This window comes from Lissotriton helveticus, chromosome 10 (assembly GCF_964261635.1).
Source record: "Lissotriton helveticus chromosome 10, aLisHel1.1, whole genome shotgun sequence".
Taxonomy (NCBI): domain Eukaryota; kingdom Metazoa; phylum Chordata; class Amphibia; order Caudata; family Salamandridae; genus Lissotriton; species Lissotriton helveticus.
Window position 1 is genome coordinate 896,688,971 of NC_136071.1, and position 20,360 is coordinate 896,709,330.

Consider the following 20,360-nt stretch of genomic DNA (forward strand, 5'->3'; position numbering starts at 1 on the left):
GGTGTGTGAGTGACTGTATGGATCTGTCAGTGGGTGTGTGAGTGGCTGCATAGGTCTGTTAGTGGGTGTGTGAGTGGCTGTATGGGTCTGTGAGTTGGTGTGTGACAGGTTGTCTGGGTGTGTGAGAGGTTGTATGGATGTAGGAGTAGGTGTCTGAGTAGCTGTGTGGGTGTGTGAGTGGTTTTACGGGTGTGCAAGTGGTTCTATGGGTGTGTGAGTGGGTGTGTGAGTGATTCTATGGGTGTGTGAGTGGGTGTGTGAGTGATTGCTCAGGTGTGTGAGCGGTTGTATGGGTGTGTGAGTGGTTTTGTGGGTGTGTGAGTGGTTGTGGGAGTGGGCATGTGAGTGGTTGTAAGGGTTTGTGACTGGGTGGGTGAGTGGTTGTATAGATCTGTGAGTGGGTGTGTGAGTGGTTGTGTGAGTGTGTGAGTATGTGTGTGAGTGAGTGGTTGTATGGGTGTATGAGTGGTTGTGTGAGTGGATGTGTAAGTGGTTCTGTGGATGATGTCATTAGTGATGTTTTTTGAGATGTCATCAGTGATATCACGGACCATGTCATGAGTGATGTAATATGTGAGGCCATAAACAGTGGATTGCAGGGGGTGTAAGTTATAGTTAGTTCAGGTAACTATAACGGCTGAATTTCTATGGTTTTGTACGAGTGAAATCTGAGCCTAACTATAATGTCCCTGCAATCTTTGTTTTTTCAGTAAACTTCTAAGGTATTTTTAATTCTATTTCCTAACTATAACGTCCTTGTAACCTTTGGTTTTTTCAGTAAATGTCTATGTTTTTTAAATGTTATTTCCTCACTATAACATCCCTGTAACCTTTGTTTTTAAGTGAATTTTAAAGGATTTCTTTTGTTTTATTTCCTAAATGTAACCTGTAACCTTTGAGAGGGGTGTTATTGGCTGTATGGGTCTGTGAGTGGGTATGTGAGTGGTTTTGTTGGTGTGTGAGTGGTTGTGTGAGTGGCTGTATGAGTCAGTGAGTAGCTGTGTGAGTGGCTGTGTGGGTCTGAGTAGGTGTGTGAGTGGCTGTATGGGCCTGTGAGTGGTTGTATGTGTCTGTGAGTGGGTGTTAGTGACTGTATGGGTTTTTGAGTGCATGTGTGAGTGGCTGTATGGGTGTGTGAGTGGTTATCTAGGTGTGTGAGTGGGTCTGTGAGTGATTGTGTAGGTGTCTGAGTGGGTGTGAGAGCAGCTGAATGTTTGTGTGAAAATACTTCCAAATAAAGCTGGCATGAGTTTGCGTGCAAAGCATATCTAAAGAAGTCAGCAGCACCCCACCTTCATAGAGCGCATTTCGGTAACAATGACATGTGGGCTGTCACATACGAAAACTTGTCTTTGTGGAATATGCTCCACTTTCTGGTGCACATAGTTTACTCTAAACCAAATTGTTCCTTTTTCGAATGTGAGTCGATCCACTTGTACTGGAGCAATATAGTTGGACACAACATCTGTGTTTGATGCTGCGTGGTCTTCCAGGTGGTCATGAGGAGGACAGGGTTGGGTGGAGGGGCCCGGTGCCTGCTAAGAGGCGTTCCACAAGATTGCCACCGGGCCTGCAAACTTCGTCCATTCTTTTGAGGGTGAGTGATTGGGTTTTCCTTGCTCATATAATCTGACGATTGCCCTTTTATTCATTTATTTTTTGAGGGGGGGAGGTGGCTATGTTGTAGCATTCTTTAGACTTTTCACAGATACTTGAAGGAAAACACCTCCAAACTATTGTCAGTTTATGAAATAAATGAAGCAGAAGGGGTGACAGCAAGAGTGTTACAAAGATATCTGCTTTACTGTGCATCCTTAACATAAAGTCTCATTGTCACACCCATCAATTACTGAAAATTGCAATGAGCACATGAGCAAGACTCGTAAGAGTGGAAATGCATTGGTTTTTTTGCAGCTTGATATTAAATCTGTGAAATCGACTGGAGACTGGTGTGCAGCGGTCTTTTTTCATAAAGTGGATGTGAAATATATATTATATATATATATATTAATATAACATATATAATATATATATTTTTTTTTACCTCAACATACCCCAACCCTTAAACCTTACCACCCTAAACCATCAAAATTACCCTAGCCACCCAAATCCCCATACCCACCCTAAACCCTAAAAATGCCCTTACCACCCAAAAACCCCATACCCACTGTAAACTATAAAAACACCCTTGCCACTCAAAAGGCCATACCCACCCTAAACCATAAAAAGTCCCTTGCCGCCCAAAAACCCCTATCTCCCCGAGACCCTAAATATTCCCTTACCACCCAAAATCCCTTACCCACCCTACCCCCTAAAAACTCCCTTGCCACCCAAAAACTCATACCCATCCAAAATCCTTAAAATACTCTTGCCAACCAAAAACCTACACCCACCCTTGCCCTAGCATACCTATCTATCTATCTATCTATCTATCTATCTATCTATCCATCCATCCATCCATCCATCCATCCATCCATCCATCCATCCATCCATCCATCCATCCATCCATCCACCCACCCACCCCGTGGTGATTGCTGTTTCCCCTTACAATGTGTAGAAACATCCAGTAATATTCTACCTTTTTTTCTAACTCTATAAGGAGTGCAACAAATAAACATGTTTTCTCTGCTTGAAATGAAATGAAAAAGAAACTTGCTAAAGCGCACTGCGGCCAAGCGGCTTCCTGGCGCTGAGGGTGAGAACAGGATTCTACAAAGCAACCAAGGAAACTAACCGGGGAAGGCCTGGGGAAAAAAGGAAGGTTTTTAGGGCTTTACGAAAAGTGGGATAAGTAGGAATAGAACGAATGGACAACGGAAGACTGTTCCAAAACTGGGGGGCCAGAACCGAGAAGCGGGTGCCACCGGTTCGGGATTTGCGATAACGGGGTATTTGGAGAAGGAAGAGAGATGAAGAGCGAAGGGTGCGAGCCGGAGTATAGGGAGTGATTAAAGAAACAATAAAAAGGGGAGCAGAGTGGGTATAAGCCAAGAAGGCTAAGCAAGCCAATTAAAAAAAAGATCTAAAGTGCACCGGGAGCCAGTGAAGGGACTTAAGTACAGGCGTGATGTGAGAGGATTTGGGGAGGTGAAAGATGAGACGGGCTGCCTTGTTTTGAATGGCCTGTAACCGTCATGTTTCAAAGGCCGGAATGCCAACATAGAGACCGTTCCCGTAATCAAGACGGGAGGTGGTGAGGGCCATGACGATGGATTTGAGGGCATTCATGGAAAAAAAACGGGAAATTTTTCGGATGAGGCGAAGGGACAAAAAGCAAGATGAGACGACGGAGCTGACTTGGGCATGCATGGAGAGGTTATTGCTTACCTTGATGCCCAAGGTACGGACGGAGGGAACTGGTAGGGGGGGACCAAAGGAAAGGGGCCAATGAATCGGGGACCAGGGATTGGTGGGACCACCCGTGAGGACAAGCTCAGTCTTGACCGGATTCAACTTAAGGTGATTCATGGACATCCATTCCGAGATGAAGACTAGGGTGGAACTGAGAAAGAGAGAAGAGTCAGAAGCAGAGAGGTCAAAGATGAGCTGGAGATCATCCGCGTAGTTATACACGGAGACCCCCAGCTCACGAAGCGAAAGAATAAGAGGGTAGATATACAGATTGAAAAGAAGAGGAGAGAGAGAGGAACCTTGGGGGACCCCACACACAAGGGGACGGGGTGGGGCGGAGAATCCAGCCAGATGAACGGCCTGGGACCTGCCTTGGAGGAAGGACGCTAGCCAAGAAAGTGCCTTTCCCCTGATGCCGGCTGCGCTGACACGGCCGAGAAGAATGGCGTGGTCGACCGTGTCAAGCGCAGCCGACAGGTCGAGGAGCACCAAAGCTTGGGGAAGATTAGAGTCAGCTTTTGCCTTGAGCTCATCCAAAACAGCAGTGACCACGGTCTCTGTGGAATGGCCCGGGCGAAAGCCTGCCTGATGGGAGGCTAAGAGGGAGTGTTCCTCAATGTGTGAGGATAGGCAAGATGTGACATGGCTTTCCAAAATCTTCCCCAAGTAGGGAAGAAGGGAGATGGGCCTGAAATTTGGGGGAGAGGAGGGATCCAAGCCGGGTTTTTTGATGATGGGGAGAACTACTGCAGTTTTAAAGGAGGAAGGGACGGAACCGAGAACCAGCGAGGAATTGAGCAGGATGAGAGGGGGTCCAGGACAATAGGTAAAGAGGGTTTGGAGGATCCGGGCCGGAGCGCAGTCAGCCGGAGAGCCGGACTTGACCTTAGCAAGCAAAAGAAGAAATCTTTCGGTAGAGATGGGAGGGAAGTGATCCAGCAGGAGAGGCGGAGGTGGGAGAGGGAAAGTGGCTCGGGGTTGAGAGACTACGGGGATATTGGCTTTGATGGTGACAATCTTGTTGATGAAATAGTTATTGAGCGCAAGACAAAATGATTGGGAGGGGGCAAAACTGACATTCGTACGATCGGAGGTGGCAAGCTGCTTTACAATGGAGAAAATCTCACGGGGTTTGTTTACGGAGAGAGCAACTTTCTCTGATACATAATTAGTTTTGGCCAACACAATTGCTTTCTTATAGCTGTTAAGCAGAAGTTTTTATTTGGTGCGGAGTAGGGGACAATATTTCCGCCTCCAGTGGCGCTCCGAGCGCCTGAGACTAAGTTTAAGATCTTTAAGTTCGCTCGTGAAGCATCTGTGGGCGTCATGTGGCCGGACAGATTTGACTTTCTTAAGGGGGGCAACAATATCACAGGAGGAGGAGAGCCAAATACTGATGGCGTCAGCTTGGGATTCAAGAGGGAGATCCGTTAAATCAGGCACTGAGGAGGCCAGAGAAGAGGAGAGGAGAGTGAGGTCCGTCTGATTCCAGCTGCGAGCTAACAAATTCTTGGAGCGAGGGGTTTTGGCAGGAGAAGCAGAGCAAATACTAAAAGAGATGATAAAATGATCCGACCAAATGCACGGAAAAATAGAGGGGGGAGAGATTTGACGACGCAATGACCAAATTTGGTCCAAAGTGTGGCCCTTATCGTGAGTGGGGGTAGTGATGTGAGGAATTAAATTTAATGACTGAAGAGTAGCAGAGAAGTCTTTAGATGCAGGACTTTCTCTGTGATCATCAGGCCAATAATTAAAATCCCCGAGTAGGACAACTGATGAGTTGTTTACCGCCAAGGTGGCCAAGAGGTCCTGTAGTGAGAGAACAAACTGAGACATGGCCAGGGGAGGACGATACATGAGCACAAAAGTCAGGGGATCAGTAAGGTTAACAGATCGGGCTACAAGGAAGTCCACATTAGGTATGGGTGGGTGATCGAGGAGCTGGAATCTGAGCGTGGAACGAATAATCATTGCCACACCGCCACCGGCTTTTCCAGCCGGGCGGACCGCGCGAAGAGCATAATAAGTGTCGGGGAGAATAGCCAGGAGGTCGGGAAGTGAATCTGTAGAGAACCAGGTTTCAGTGAGGAATAAATAATCGGGAGAATCTGAACTTATAAGATTGGAGAGCTCGATTTGGTGGTTAACTGCCGACCGAGTGTTAAGCAGAAAAGCAGAGGCTGCAGATGGTGAAGATTGGGGGGGGGAGTGCTACCGGATGAACGGGAGGGGAAGGAGTGGAAAGGTGAGGGAGAGGGAGTGAGCGAGAAGGGTGGGGCGCGAGGACACCAAGTGTGTCAAGACGTTGTGCCAGTGAAGGAGAGAGAGGGCTAGGGACCATGAGTGCAGAAAGTTACGCGGATGTGTATGACAAAGAATGAGTAGGGTCTATGGCCCCTGGTCCCTGCCGGTCGCGGACGGGCGCAGACGGGCTTGCCTTAGGCGCGCCCGCTGCGCTCGTCCGCTGCGCGTACGGAGGAAGCACATGATTTATAGAACCGTTCAGGGTGTGGCCAAATGAGAGTGGGCGTGGCTCGGGGAGCGGCTCGCTGATGGCGGCGAGCGAGGGAGCCTGAGCCCGCTGCAGCGTCTACCTCGCCTGCGCGGGGGGCGATGAAACAAAGGAGAAGTCCCTACGAGGGTAGGTGAATTAAATTAAAATAACTAAATGAGCACAAGACAGGACAAAAATATTTTAAAATTACAGGGGTTCGAGTAATGCTCCCGCGGAAGGCAGGGGAGAATCCAATAGGGCGAGCTTGCAGTCAGCTCCTGATTTTAAACCCAAAGTGGGCGTGGCCAAATGAGAGTGGGCGTGGCTCGGGGAGCGGGGAGCGGCTCGCTGATGGCGGCGAGCGAGGGAGCCTGAGCCCGCTGCAGCGTCTACCTCGGCTGCGCGGGGGGCGATGAAACAAAGGAGAAGTCCCTACGAGGGTAGGTGAATTAAATTGTAAATAACTAAATGAGCACAAGACAGGACAAAAAGATTTTAAAATTACAGGGCTTCGAGTAATGCTCCCGCGGAAGGCAGGGGAGAATCCAATAGGGCGAGCTTGCAGTCAGCTCCTGATTTTAAACCCAAAGTGGGCGTGGCCAAATGAGAGTGGGCATGGCTCGGGGAGCGGCTCGCTGATGGCGGCGAGCGAGGGAGCCTGAGCCCGCTGCAGCATCTACCTCGGCTGCGCGGGGGGCGATGAAACAAAGGAGAAGTCCCTACGAGGGTAGGTGAATTAAATTAAAATAACTAAATGAGCACAAGACAGGACAAAAAGATTTTAAAATTACAGGGCTTCGAGTAATGCTCCCGCGGAAGGCAGGGGAGAATCCAATAGGGCGAGCTTGCAGTCAGCTCCTGATTTTAAACCCAAAGTGGGCGTGGCCAAATGAGAGTGGGCGTGGCTCGGGGAGCGGCTCGCTGATGGCAGCGAGCGAGGGAGCCTGAGCCCGCTGCAGCATCTACCTCGGCTGCACGGGGGGCGATGAAACAAAGGAGAAGTCCCTACGAGGGTAGGTGAATTAAATTAAAATAACTAAATGAGCACAAGACAGGACAAAAAGATTTTAAAATTACAGGGCTTCGAGTAATGCTCCCGCGGAAGGCAGGGGAGAATCCAATAGGGCGAGCTTGCAGTCAGCTCCTGATTTTAAACCCAAAGTGGGCGTGGCCAAATGAGAGTGGGCGTGGCTCGGGGAGCGGCTCACTGATGGCGGCGAGCGAGGGAGCCTGAGCCCGCTGCAGCGTCTACCTCGGCTGCGCGGGGGGCGATGAAACAAAGGAGAAGTCCCTACGAGGGTAGGTGAATTAAATTAAAATAACTAAATGAGCACAAGACAGGACAAAAAGATTTTAAAATTACAGGGCTTCGAGTAATGCTCCCGCGGAAGGCAGGGGATTGTAAGCTAGAAAAATAGAGCAGAAGAAAGAATAGCAGCATTCGGTTTTCGTTGTTTTGAACAGTTGCTTCAAAATTATGCTCCCTAACCTGATCTTCACCTGGCTGCTGAGAACTAGACTATAATAACTTATAATAGTCGCGTTCTGATGTCCTTTCTTTTAATGGACGACTGGGTGCGTCACATGTGACTGATTATAAATAAATTAGAGACTGACGTTTATAAAGGAATTGCAGTATCCCATGTATAACATCATTCATAGGCTCTATAAAAAGTTCCAAACTAGTTCATAACATTAAAACAACCACTGTTCTAAATATTGCCGATAGATGGCATTAAACGACAATGAATAAAACATTACCAGCTGTGAATTTTCACAAGATTGATGTATATGCTTTGACTCTTGTACTATTTAATATAGTTAAACATTGACTAGACTAGCTAGCGTTGGGAAACTTCAAACAACAAGGGAACAAGATTAACTGTTCTCAGGACACAGACACATTTGCAAAATATAATGGGGACAACTCAGGTGAACTCTATGACTTGTGTGTCAGTACCAGAGTAGTGTCTTTTGGTGCTGAAAATGTTACCGCTATTTTAAATTATAATTTCATAATCAGGCCTGTCGTCTCACACAGTGCTGCAGTGTGACAAAAGGCTTCAAGCCTCATCAGAGGGTCACGCGTCCGTCTTAGTGTGAACTCTCTCCCAGCTGGGCCCCAATTAAAACCTTCACAGGACATAGGCAGGTGCGTCCGATGAGTTCCTTACTATTGTGGGGGAGGGACGCTGTGGCTGTTTAGACAGAGTAGGGGGTCCAAAGACCCTCCCCCTCTCAAAGTCCATGCCCTCTTCTCCATGTCTCACACGGTGGCAAATATTCTTAGGTTGGCAGGCCTGTATTTAAGTATATTTGCTGCAGAGCCGCAGGACAGAATGTCCTTTTAATTTACAATGGCTGCAGTGGATAGTTGGTTTCACTGGCAAGAAGGAAGCTGGAAAGAAGTAACCGGAATTATGCGTTTCTGTGGCATTTTCCACATAATTATGGATTTGCTGCATGTGCCATATAATCCTTTATGTGCTGCATACTTTGTAGATTTTCACAGAAAAAAATGTTTCTTGCTGAAAAGGATCAAAACAACTTGGCGACGCGTTGCAGCGTAGCGGAAGGTCCTTTGCAAAGATTGACTGGTCACCTAGTTGTTTGTTGCTGCAGTAAGGTGGGAAACTGGTACCAATTAGATGAAATCTTTGCACATACAGTGTTAACACGTGTAAAAATGTGAAAATAATTGTGATGTTTATTTATTTATTAGAAGTTTTTATAAAGCACGTACTAGCAATGACAGACCCAAACTCACGAGAAGCGCAGTAGGAGGTTCCTTTTCAGTTTTTTTTCTCTGCATCAATAAGGTGCGGATGATCAAGCAGGTCATTTATGCTGTCCTTTCGATCATCTTTGAAGGGAGACTGCAGAGATCAAATGATCAGGGAGAGTCACATGGGGTCAAAAGAAAATCTAGTTTAGAAGCAGATTCCAAGGAAGGACAGAAGGCGCCAGCGGGGTAGCAAGGGAGTTCTGGACCCTAATGCAAGCAAGGAAACTGGGACCCCGCCCCTCATTTTGCAGTAAAAACAGTCACTGATGGAGGTGATGTGGGCCAGTCAAATCCCTGGGCCCTGGTGCCAGGGCATGTGTTGCACTACTGATGCTCCTGGGAGAATGGCGAGGAAACATTTATCTTTAAATTCCAGCCTGCTGCTGTTGTGGCGTACTCTTTTGTGAAGGTCAGTGGGTGGGAATCTACATTAGGGTTACCAGAAGACTTATATCACCAAGAAAGAAATGTTGCATTTTTTGGCCTTTCTTTTACAATTCACTGTTTTCATGTGAGTTACATCAATTGACCATTGAAAGTGAATCAAAAGCACAACTTCCAGAAAACAAGTGGATGTCAAATGAGGACCCAGGAAAAAACACTGCATCCTCTGGTTTGTCATCTGGTATCCTTAGCCTCTGCCCAAATAAAGACATAGCTTTAGAGCCAAATCACAGAGTCTTTGGCTGGTTGTCTCCAGCGTCAGTGAACCCAAGGATTGATAAACTGGGGAGGGTCCCCAGTGACCAGACCCCCTTTTGATTGTCCTGGGACCAAAGAAGTGTCACAAACCACAACGGTAAATGCTGCACAGATTTCAGAGTCCTACAAGTGGCAGGAGTGTGAGAGAAAAGAAGTGAATTCACAACCTAGTGGCGTTCTTTTAAGATGCCAGGAACCACCACCACACATGCACACACAAACAAAAGACTATGACCAAGTTGCTTCTTCTGTGACCAATTTAAGTTGCAGGTAGAGATTTGGAGGACATTCGCCACTGTCGAAGGTGAAGAGAACAGAGAAAAGGACAGGGGCAGCCATTGCAGGTAAGCGCGGTGATGCGCAGTGGAAAGAGTCGACAGACGACAACGAGGAAAAATTAAATTAAAAAAAGCAAAACACTTATCTTGTGCTTGCCGCATCACCTAGTCGGTGATGCAGTGAACACAAGTTGAGTGGTTTTCATTTTTGTAAATTTAATTCCCCCTCGTCTTCTGTCAACTCCCCCCACAGCGCTTACCTGCACCTGGCGGTCCTGGAAAATGATGGCATCTTTGGAGCAAATGATCATCTTAATATTAGTATGAACATTGCTATACATTTATCCGATGAAAACGAAATAAGTTATCTGAGCCCTGCAAAATGCTGGGTTGAGCATGTCAATAATGGGCTCTGAAAGGAAGAATGCAATTGTGAGGTTTTATCCCTAAGTTGTTTACCATTGCTTTCACTGAAAATGCTTTTAGGTCATAAGTATTGCATATCATTTAGGAGGGTCATTGCTGGAGAAGAGCTGCTAAAAATGCATTGGCAAAGCCAATAGGCCTAGAGGCCTGCAGGTGATTGGGCGCGCTACAAATCAAAAATAACAATAACAACAATAACAAGTGTTGATAAGATGGTGTGTTGGTTTAACTTTTTCTTATTTTTTACCACAAGCATATGCCACAAAATATATAGAAATAAAAGGAAAACACCTAACTACCTAAACATGGCCTCATATGCTTGCAATAAAAATGTTAAAATGAAAAACAATGAACTGATGCGGCTGTTTTACTAGCAACGAATTTTAAATAACAAGCCTTTAGCTAGAACATGCATTTTATTAATATAATACATGGCATTCTGTAATCCCTGTATAAATGTCAGTCTCTAATTTCTTTACAATCGACTACTTGTGATGTACTTAGTCACTGATTATAAAGAAAATACGTCAGAACTCAACTATTGTAAGTCATTACAGTTGCGTTCTGACATCACAATGCCATCCAGCCATCATCTCCTTGTGTTAGCTTTGTATGCCCTAAATTGGCATGGTATACACAGACCTGGGTCCCAAGCTCACTTTGCCACTGGATTCAAGCCAGCCTAGTTGATGAGGGGTGTTACCACGAAACTCGTCCCAGGATGCTTGTTTCCGGTCCAAGGAAGACCTAGCTTGGCAGTTTGGGCTGGACTGTTCCCGTTAGGCACAGGGTCAAGACTGATTTGCATATGGCTGGGTCTGAACTGAGGTGCGAAGTGAGCTAAAGAACGATGAGGGATTCAACCCAGATCTGTAACTGGGGGTGAGTTTCTGAAAAGTTTCAGCTCTCCATTCATCATCTCCTTGTGTTTGCATCACAATGCCAGGGCCAGCAGCCAAGGTGAAAGGCTGTTAAGTCACAGAGAATAATTGAAGCAGCTGTTCAAAGCAAAGAAAGCAGACTGTTGCTTTTCTTTCTTTTTGAAAATACTTGCATTCATTTTTCATTAGAACAACAGCGTACTAAATAAGAATAAAACAATAAAACAACAACATTGGCAAGCATTGCACATGGAGGCAATATCATTAGCAAGTGGAGGGGCCAGCAGTGTTGGAACCATTACTACCAATATAGAAGAACATAAGACCACAAGAGGATTCTGACGTTATAAAAAACCAAAACACTATCCACCATCATAGTCACCCAGGTGTCCATCCGGTCCTAGATACACTATGGCATATTCAAACATTCTATGCCGCAACCGTCACAGAAGCCATACGCCTTCCACAGTGAACACCCTGTGCCGTGAATTATGAGTCAGCAGAGGGTGAAGAGACTTCCAAGACTGAGTTGTCATAAATAATCTGACCATCAAAGCTCACTCAAGGACAGACTATCATTATGGCGTCCATGCAGGCAGGATAAGCACCTTTCGCACTCCTCTGGCCTCTTCCCTGCAAAGTGTCACCCTTTCACACTCTGCCCAACTCGCCAACTACAACCCCATCTACAGCTATCCGGCTCCAGAGCCAATTTCCAGCTCATTGTTAGGAGCAAGAATCAGGGCCACGTCCAGAAATCTTTTCATAGCCTTCCAAGCCATGGTACGGTCATGAAGGCCCAGTAGAAATAGCTGGGGACTAAGCACAAGTTCTCAATCACTGACACCACAAACAACCTGGAAGACCAACGTCCAGTATGGTATCAATAAGGGAAAAGACCACACCATGTATAAAAAGCCAGCATCCTCAGCAGCACATTGAGTGCACTTCGACCCACCACAGGCAACATGACATGTATGTGCCAAGGGGTAAGGTAAGTCTGATGAAGGTAGTAAAATTGAATAAGTTTGAAGTGAGCTTTCCAGGACACCTTCGTCTATGTCCCAATGTGTGTAGAGCTCTGCAAGATCAAATCACTTTCTCTGCAGGAGAGCCCTATACGGCAGGGTGACCTCCTTCATCCGACCTGGGATGATGAAAAGAAGGCAGAGGCAATCGTGTTCCGGTGGCTCTGCCATACTCAAGCTCCACCACTCGCATACTCTATGCACCAGTGCGCCGAACGTTGCTTTTCTATCTTCTGCTCCATTTGAATAAGTTACAATAACAAGCAGAGAGAATGTTTATTCTATTTTAATAACTTACAATGACAAGCAGAGAGAATGTTTATGTTTTGCACTCCTTAGAGAAAAGCTAGAATCTTTTTGCATGTTTCTACAAAACCCATGACTGGAGCTCATTCTGTCAACTCTACTTTTCGTGTATGATGCCAGAGAGCGTTTGTTCTCTCTGGAAGCTGACTGTCTTCGGGCCTCGGGAATGCTTCACATAGAAGCACTTTAAACATTTTGGGCTTTATGATCTTGAAATGTTTTCATAGTTTCAATGCCTCGAGTTGTGTGAGAATGCACGAACCAAAAGTGGGAAGCCATTGCTCATGTTAAAGCCAGCCTTAACTGTTTATAAACTGGAGGGGATCTCTCTCCCTCCCAAAACATATGCACCAGTGCACTTGCAGGGATGACAAGGATGACACGGTATGAGCCAAGAAAAAGTGCTTACCTCCCTCGGCTTTCTCTCTAGTAATTTACCCAGGCACTGATAGTTGTGAGTAATTATTAACTGTAGGTTCAGTTGAGGATTACTATGTGATTGGTCATTTTTCTTTTTTATTAAATCCTTCTTTTACAGACTTCAATTAGTTATTTACTCTTAGTATCTCTAATACTGACGCAAAAGGTCCAAACCCAGTCCAGCAGTAGTCACTCCCCCCAATGGAGTCAAGTCCAGACTCAAGCTGCTACAACCAGCACCATACAAGCTATTCAGGTTTGACTTTCGGCACTAACACAAAATGCACCAAAGCTTGACCATTATCTGGCAAACTCAACCAGTTATATAGGCTCACCAGGAATTCCCGCTTCTAAAGGATTTGCAGTCCTCCCAACTCCAAGGGCTCTCTTGAATGGGGGTTCCTATGCAGCAATGTACAGCAGACGCTGTTATTCAGCTGCTAGGTAGGAAGAAGCCATAACAGCACCTCAAGCTTCACCTTATTGTTGTCTTCTGGAGCAGTGAATGTGGCCAGCCCAAACTGCAGGCAGCTGTCGAGAAGTTAAGCCAGACCTTTAACTCACACCACACTCCCATCACCACCTCCCCACTCCTCCGAAGGGATTAGCTAGGATGAGTTGGAGTCACACACCATACGCCACCACCTCACATAATATCTGTGCCCCACCCGATTGCAGACCTGTGGGTTCAGGTGGGTGGTAAGGTTAGGTAGGGTTCAGGGAAGTGGGAAAGAGAAAAAAGGTAGGCAACAATAGGAGACAGTCGACAACCGTCACAATAAACAATTCTTGTGCTGTGCATACTTGGAGAGTCACAAGCTTCCGCGACCATGCAAACGCACAAGCTTTAATACTCAAATTATTGTTCTATATTTACACATTTACTAAAGCAGGTGTCAAATACATTTCCCATTAAGCTGATTCACGTCGAATGCAGTGGTTAACTTTCTTGAAAATCCATCGCCTAAAAGCATCCTCACAAGTGCTGGATTAAACACTTAATTTTTCATGAATGATCACCTCAAGAGAATTTAAATACCTAGCTAAAGTCATCCTGCACGCTCATCTACAGATTTAATATTTCCAGTGACTGACAATTATTTGTCGATTGTTGACACCACAAATTCAGAACACTTTTTAACAAGGTTCCATTTTGGGTCTGCTGTCATTGTCGAGGAGTAGAACCTGTAAAAACTGTTCTCCTGAGGTTTGCATGATGGCTTGTCCTTTATAACTGTAATGGGCTTTTGTTTAACTTTTATACCGAACTAGGGCTTAAGTATGTAAAACATGATTTAGGTTCTTCTGCGATTCGACAATGTGCCCGAGCTCTCTTAAATTTGTTAAATTACACAAGGGCTCTAAGGAAAGGCACTTAACATTAAATGTGTCTTTAAATGTTTGACATTGAAAGAAGTCACACATTTTTCGATGATGCTCAAGATGCACAGAAGTTTGGAATTATATTTTTACATATTTATGAGTGTGCTATGTAAATGTGTATTTTAATAGCTGTTTCTACCAACGGCGTTATAAAACTAATATCAATTGATTGATTGAAATATTCCATGCTAGACAATTAAAGTGGTCAAGACTGATTTGTGCTTTTCTCCCCATATGGGCACATGCTTTGTGGAGTCTACTTAAACGTATCTATTTTATACTAATGTGCAATCTCAATGCACACTTCGACTTTACATTCCAAAATAAGGCTCTCCTTATAAAGTGGAACTTCCATCTTATATTAACATGGCATAATGTGTATGTCACTTTGTTAGAACTGGGGGTCTCCAGTTGGCAATGGTATACACCTTTGTCCAAATAGGGAACCTTGCGTCTAAGTCAGGGAAAGGGGATTAAACCACTGGATAACCCCTGCTCACCCCCTTGGTAGCTTGGCACGAGCAGACTGGCTTATCTCAGAGGCAGTGTGTTAAGCAATTGTCAACACATACCGTAATACAGTGAAAACACTACAAATGAACACCACACTGGGTTGTATGGAAATAAGGATTCTTTATATAGACTTATCGCAAGACCACAAATGGCAAAAATCCACAATACGGTAATCACAATTAATACTTCACAATGGTAGAAGTAATTTAAAAATAGGTCCTTCATTTAATCAGTCTTTAGCAACAGATAACCCCAATGGAAGTTATCACGACGTAGAGGTCAAAGAGGTTCCAAAGTACTGGACCGACCCCGAGGTGGGCAGCAAAACAAACCCCTACTGGTCTGTAGGGGTCTGTTTTGCCTGAGTCAAAACAGACTCCTACAGACCAGTATCTTGGAAAGCGAAAACAAAGACAGCTCACGGCATCGGGAGATGCAGTGTCGTTTGCACGTTGCAGCGTTGTTAGTTTTTTGCTTCGGAGGCGATAATGCGTCAGTGTCCTGGATGCTTGTGCAGGCAGGGGAGGCATCAGTTCCTGATCGGAGAGGCGGTGACGTTACGATGACACCAAAACCACAGTTTCTTACGATGTCACGGTGTTGATGAGTTCTTGGCCACCTTCGTCGAGGATCGGCTCCGTGATGATGTTGGTTACGGAGTTGATATGGCAAAGCAACAGGCATCGGTCTACGTGTACAAGTCGGAGCAGCACTCACGACTTCGATGCAGATTGTGGTGAAGTTCGCTGGCGTTGGTGTTGTAGATTCCTTCCGTAGCGATTGAAACAGCAATTTCCAGAAGCAAGCAAACAGAAGGGGTGAAGTCTTTTGTATCCCTGAGACTTAAGACAGGAAACAAGCTCAGTTCAAGCCCTTGGAGAAATATTGTGCAAGATGATGAAAGTTCTGTAAACGTTCCTTCTCCTTTCCTCGGCAATGAAAACACCACTGCAGGCCAAAACAACTCCTGCAGCTTCCTTCAGTTCTTCTCCTCGGCAAAGGTTTGTCTTGTGTTCCAAGAAGTGATCTAACTTCTTGGGGTCTGGGTCCCCATATTTATACTCAGAAATCCTTAGTCCTCTGAAGGCAGAGGGTCCTTACATAGTCCAAACCAGTTCTGGGTGCATTCTGCCAATTCACGATTTCTTCCTTTGTCAGAGTAGGCCAGGGTCATCAGACGCACCACATGAGGTGGAGCCAGCATTGAGGAAGGCAGGCACAGCTCTATACAGGCCCCGGCGCTACTCCTCCCACCACACCTCAGGTAGATCAGCCTATTCAGCCTAGTGCTGACTCACCCTGTCTCCTGGAGCCCCCTCAGACCCTGTCACTCACAAAACCAGACACACAATACACACACTAGCAGAGGCAGGCTGGAATGTTAGGAAAGAAAACACTAACTTACTAAAAGTGGTATTTTCAAACACAGATACCAACTTTGCTAAAAGATGCATTTTATCATTCTGAGTTCAGGCATACTAAACTCGAATCTCTACCTCGCCCCCCGGGTCAGCTAGGATTATAAGAAGTTATAATCAAACTACCTGTTCTGGCCTATGGGGACAGGTAGCCTTACAATAGTGAAAAGCAAAATTGGTTGTAATTCACTATCAGGTCATCAGGTCATGCCACGCACATCAGGGCATGTCTTACCTTTTACATGCAAAGCACCCGGCCCGTAGGCCTACCGCAGGGGTGACTGTTATGAAGAAAAGGGAAGGTTTAAAGACTGGCGAGTGGGTGCACTCGCCTAGTCGACACAGCAGTCCCAGACTTCGTACGGGTTCTGCAGTGGCAGGCCCGAGTTACACTTTACGGGCTGCGTCGGTGGGTGGCACAATCTGTGCTGCAAGCCCACCAGCAGCATTTGATTTACAAGCCCCGGGCACACGCAGTGCATGATAAGAGGGTCTGACAGTAAATCAAATAAGTCAATCATGGAGTCACTAATCAAAACATCAATTTAGCACATGGGCACTTGCACTGTGGCATTGAATAGCAGTGGCCCAGTGCCAAAAGCATCTAAACGAGCAAAACATATTAAAAACAGAGGAGGCATTCAGTAAAAAATGGAAGGGAGACTCACGCCAATGGTACCAGGTCTAACACACATCTTTACTGCGATTCCTATAGCTGTTGTGCTTCACTAAAGGCGCCTTCTATTGCCCTGATTGCGAGTTGCAAGTGCTGTGGGCGATTTTAAAATGACATGCATGGTGACATCGCCCCAGTATTGTGCAAGTACGAGTAGAACCTCAGGGAAGGGTAACTCACCATGTGGGACTGTGGAACTGAATTTCCAGTCACAAAAACAAACAAAATGTGCCCTTCCATTAAGTTTTAATGTTTACATTTAACACCTGCTCTGAGCAGCTGGTAAACATGTGCACAGGCCTGTGAGTGGGGTGTGGTGAATAGGGGGAGGGGGCATTGTATGAAAATAAAGTGCTGAATGAAGTTGGCTGCTGCAGGCAAAGCACATGCAACAGCCGGAAAAATCAGGCCACATCTTCCCATAACCTGGTAAAACTGGATGCAGAAAACCAAACCCCTCATAACTAGGCAGAGTGAAATTAATGCATAAAAACATGCATTAATTTCAATCCTCCAAATGTAATTAGGCCTTTATCGGTGGAGGGAAGCCTTGTAAAGTGCATGGCATGCAGTACAGTCTCATCCTTTTGTGGCTTCAGTCTTTCCATTAAAGAAGCAGAGTTCATCAGACGGTAGACATGTGGTTGGAGTGTTTTATGGCCGCGATGATGGGGGATATCAGAACAGGGAGGAGTGGGCTGTTCTTAATCTACCTGGTGGGATCAATGCCCCAACTTTACTGGCCGATTTCGTGTTAAATTGCTTTGTTAGGTCGAGCCTGGGCAGCGCATGTGCTGCTCTACGAGGCATGCTGTATTAGAGTATAGATTTGAAGCCCCTCCCACTCTCCGCCCATATTTGTCATTGGTTTGTGTCAATGCCCTTAGTAAATGTTGCCCTCTGATTCATTAATAGGCTTGTTAGACACTCCTTAGTACCGCCATGTCTTTATTTGTAACCTCCCATGAGGACTGGCCCTTTTACTTCTCTTGTTACTCAGTATGTCTTATTTAGTCTGTAAGCAGTATTTTCTCCGTCTGCTGGCATGACATGCTTTACTGCAACATTTAGGGACAATGGTGGCCGTTTCTTTGAAATGAAATAAGTCTCTCATTTACAACAGTTTGAGCTATTGGCATCGTAAATGACAATGGTTTTTATTTGTGTGTTAATTATCAAAACATATCAATAAAATGCATTGTCATTTACAATGCCAATAGCTTAAACTCTTGCAAATGTGAGACCTATTGCATTGCACATGCTTGTTTTTATCCAGGCACGCCTTTGGTATCTGGTGAGAGCTTCATAACATCTAAATAGAGATGTAACCGAAACCTGGAAAGGTGACTGCAGTAAGAAGAGATTGCTTAATTTTTTTTACCTTTGCAGACTTACGGAAGCCTTTTATTTACCAAAGGGATGTGTCTACTAATTTCTCTAAACAAACAAAGAAAATATTGAAACAATATACATCATATTGCGTACTGATATGCAGAAAGGTAATGAATGAAATATGTTGGTAAGATATGTTGTAAATACAATACAGTGGAATTGCATATCATAATAAAAATGTATGCTTTTTTTGTACAATTGCTCAACAAAGTACAGCATTAAATATAAAGGGCATGCCTCAAGTGTGAATTATATCTCAATTTTAGCACAATCTGTATCGACAGCACCCAAATAAGACACAGTCAGGCCTTGACCTCTAACAGCATCACCACTTTCCGAAAGACAAAAATGTACTTACTCCGTTTCTGTTGATGAAGGGGATGTCTGAAGTATTACTGGTGGTACTCTGTAACACATGAAAAGCAAGTTAGGCCCAAAGCGTGTGTTGGGTTTGTGTAAGTGTGATTGTGTGGAACAGTCTGAAATTAACTTACCACTGAGTTCAATAGTGGAGTGCGGGATGTGGCCGGACTGTTGAAAAAGCCCTGGTGTGGTACCAGATACTCCTCAGCGTCAACCACTTCGCCTATTTCTCCCTCCTCCATCAAAGTGCGATAAAACTTGGTGTCTGCTGGGCTGGGTAGTTGCATCCTCTCGTCATTCTGGTAAATAAATATTTACAGCCTATGGTAAGAAATCACTGGAAAGCTGTCAATATATCAATCATATTTCTTATTTTGTCACTCAGGAAATATCATTTTCAGGCAAATTATGGCCTATCTCTACGTCTTCGAACACCCCAGTTATTCTTGTTTTTGTCCAAATGCTTAATTTCCTGAATACAATGAGTGCCAATAGCTAGAAAAAGAAATCCTAATAACAATATTAAACTTAAATCGAAACAGTAGCGTTAGGGATAGCGAGTGTGAGCAAATTCTGTATTTGCAACATCGACTGAGTGCAACTGGCATTCAGAGAAGATGCATGGAAAGAATCGACAGCGCCAAGTCCGTAAAAGTAATAATACTTTTCAAAAGACAATATATCACTTTTTGAAATAAGTCCCTTTTATGACATTTGCCAAAGAGGATGGCAAATCTCGGTCTTATTACTGAAAAGACAAGTGGGGGTAAGAGATATATAGGCTGATCAACTGATGTAGACCATCTATGCTGCAATGTGGCAGGAGCTGGGTTTGGAGAAAGAGAGTTTACTGACTTTGGTTGCCCTGGGTAATGCCTGTCACATGATTTCTTAGAGTTAATGGGTCTGCCATTAAATACTGAAGTAATGACGTGCTTTTAGGAAGCAATGGATTTGTTCTATGGAGAGGTAAGGTGTTTCTGATCCCTGAATGGTTTTATGGCAGTGTGATGGAACAGGTAACGTGTTTTGTTCCATTCCAGAAACTGAAAACTGAATACGCCTGTAATCTTTATATAGGGCTAAATCCTCCACAAAATTCTGTATAATTAAAAGGATCTTATTTGACTTCAGAGAATCAATGCTAGCAACACTCTCTTGAGCTCTGCAAAATTAACTTCACAGACCAACAAGTACTTCGCTCAACCTTAGCTTCATATTAATTTCTACCTCCTATGAAAACTCATTGCTCCATGGCAGGTATTACATTTTTTGGGCTGAGCATTCAAGACCTCTTGTATATACTTTAGTATATACTTATATATGTATGTACTTTGTGGGCTCTGGAGATCAGCCCTAGGACTTATCTGCTTCCGCTTATGGACTTTTTTATCTGTTCAACTGCCTCTATATATATGCCTTGATAGAAAACGACCAGTAGAGGTCAGTAAAATACCTGAATTGCTTTCTGCTGAGGGACTTTCTTTTTAAAAAATTTCTGGCAACTGCCTCTATTTAACTGTCTTGATAGAAAATGACAAGCAGAGGTCAGTAAATTATCAGAATCAATTCAGCATTCTCTAGATTCCGGTCTATAGAAATTGTCTTCCACGAGCACCCGTAGACAATATTTTTTTCAAATCTTGTATTTTCATTGATATGACCACCGAAGGCCCTGATTTTATATTAAAAGCAGAGCTTTGGACTATACCATTTTCTGCTGAAAGGCACTATTTCTCTCCATGTGTTCCCATACCTGGCGAGTCACACAGTTTGGTGCTTACTTTCTCTCCATGTTAAAGAACAGTAGATGTTTAAGCACTCAGTCTAATGTCCTGCTTAGCTAAATACATATAAGGTCCCAAAGGTGAGACCGCTTTGCATTGCGAATGCTTGTTTAAATATCTGGAATGGTAGGAGGAGGGTAGCTTGATGTTGGTA

At 44.7% G+C, this 20,360-nt stretch overlaps 1 protein-coding gene across 1 annotated transcript in view; it reads right to left on the reverse strand.

The window, feature by feature from the left end:
- EGFR (epidermal growth factor receptor) overlaps positions 1-20,360 on the reverse strand; it is a 503,676-nt gene that overhangs the window by 13,576 nt on the left and 469,740 nt on the right. The window contains exons 25-26 of the mRNA XM_078663539.1: positions 18,551-18,718; positions 18,415-18,462 (exon numbers count right to left, since the gene is read on the reverse strand). Of these exons, the coding sequence (XP_078519665.1) occupies positions 18,415-18,462; positions 18,551-18,718 (216 nt within the window). The remainder of the gene's footprint in view (positions 1-18,414; positions 18,463-18,550; positions 18,719-20,360) is intronic.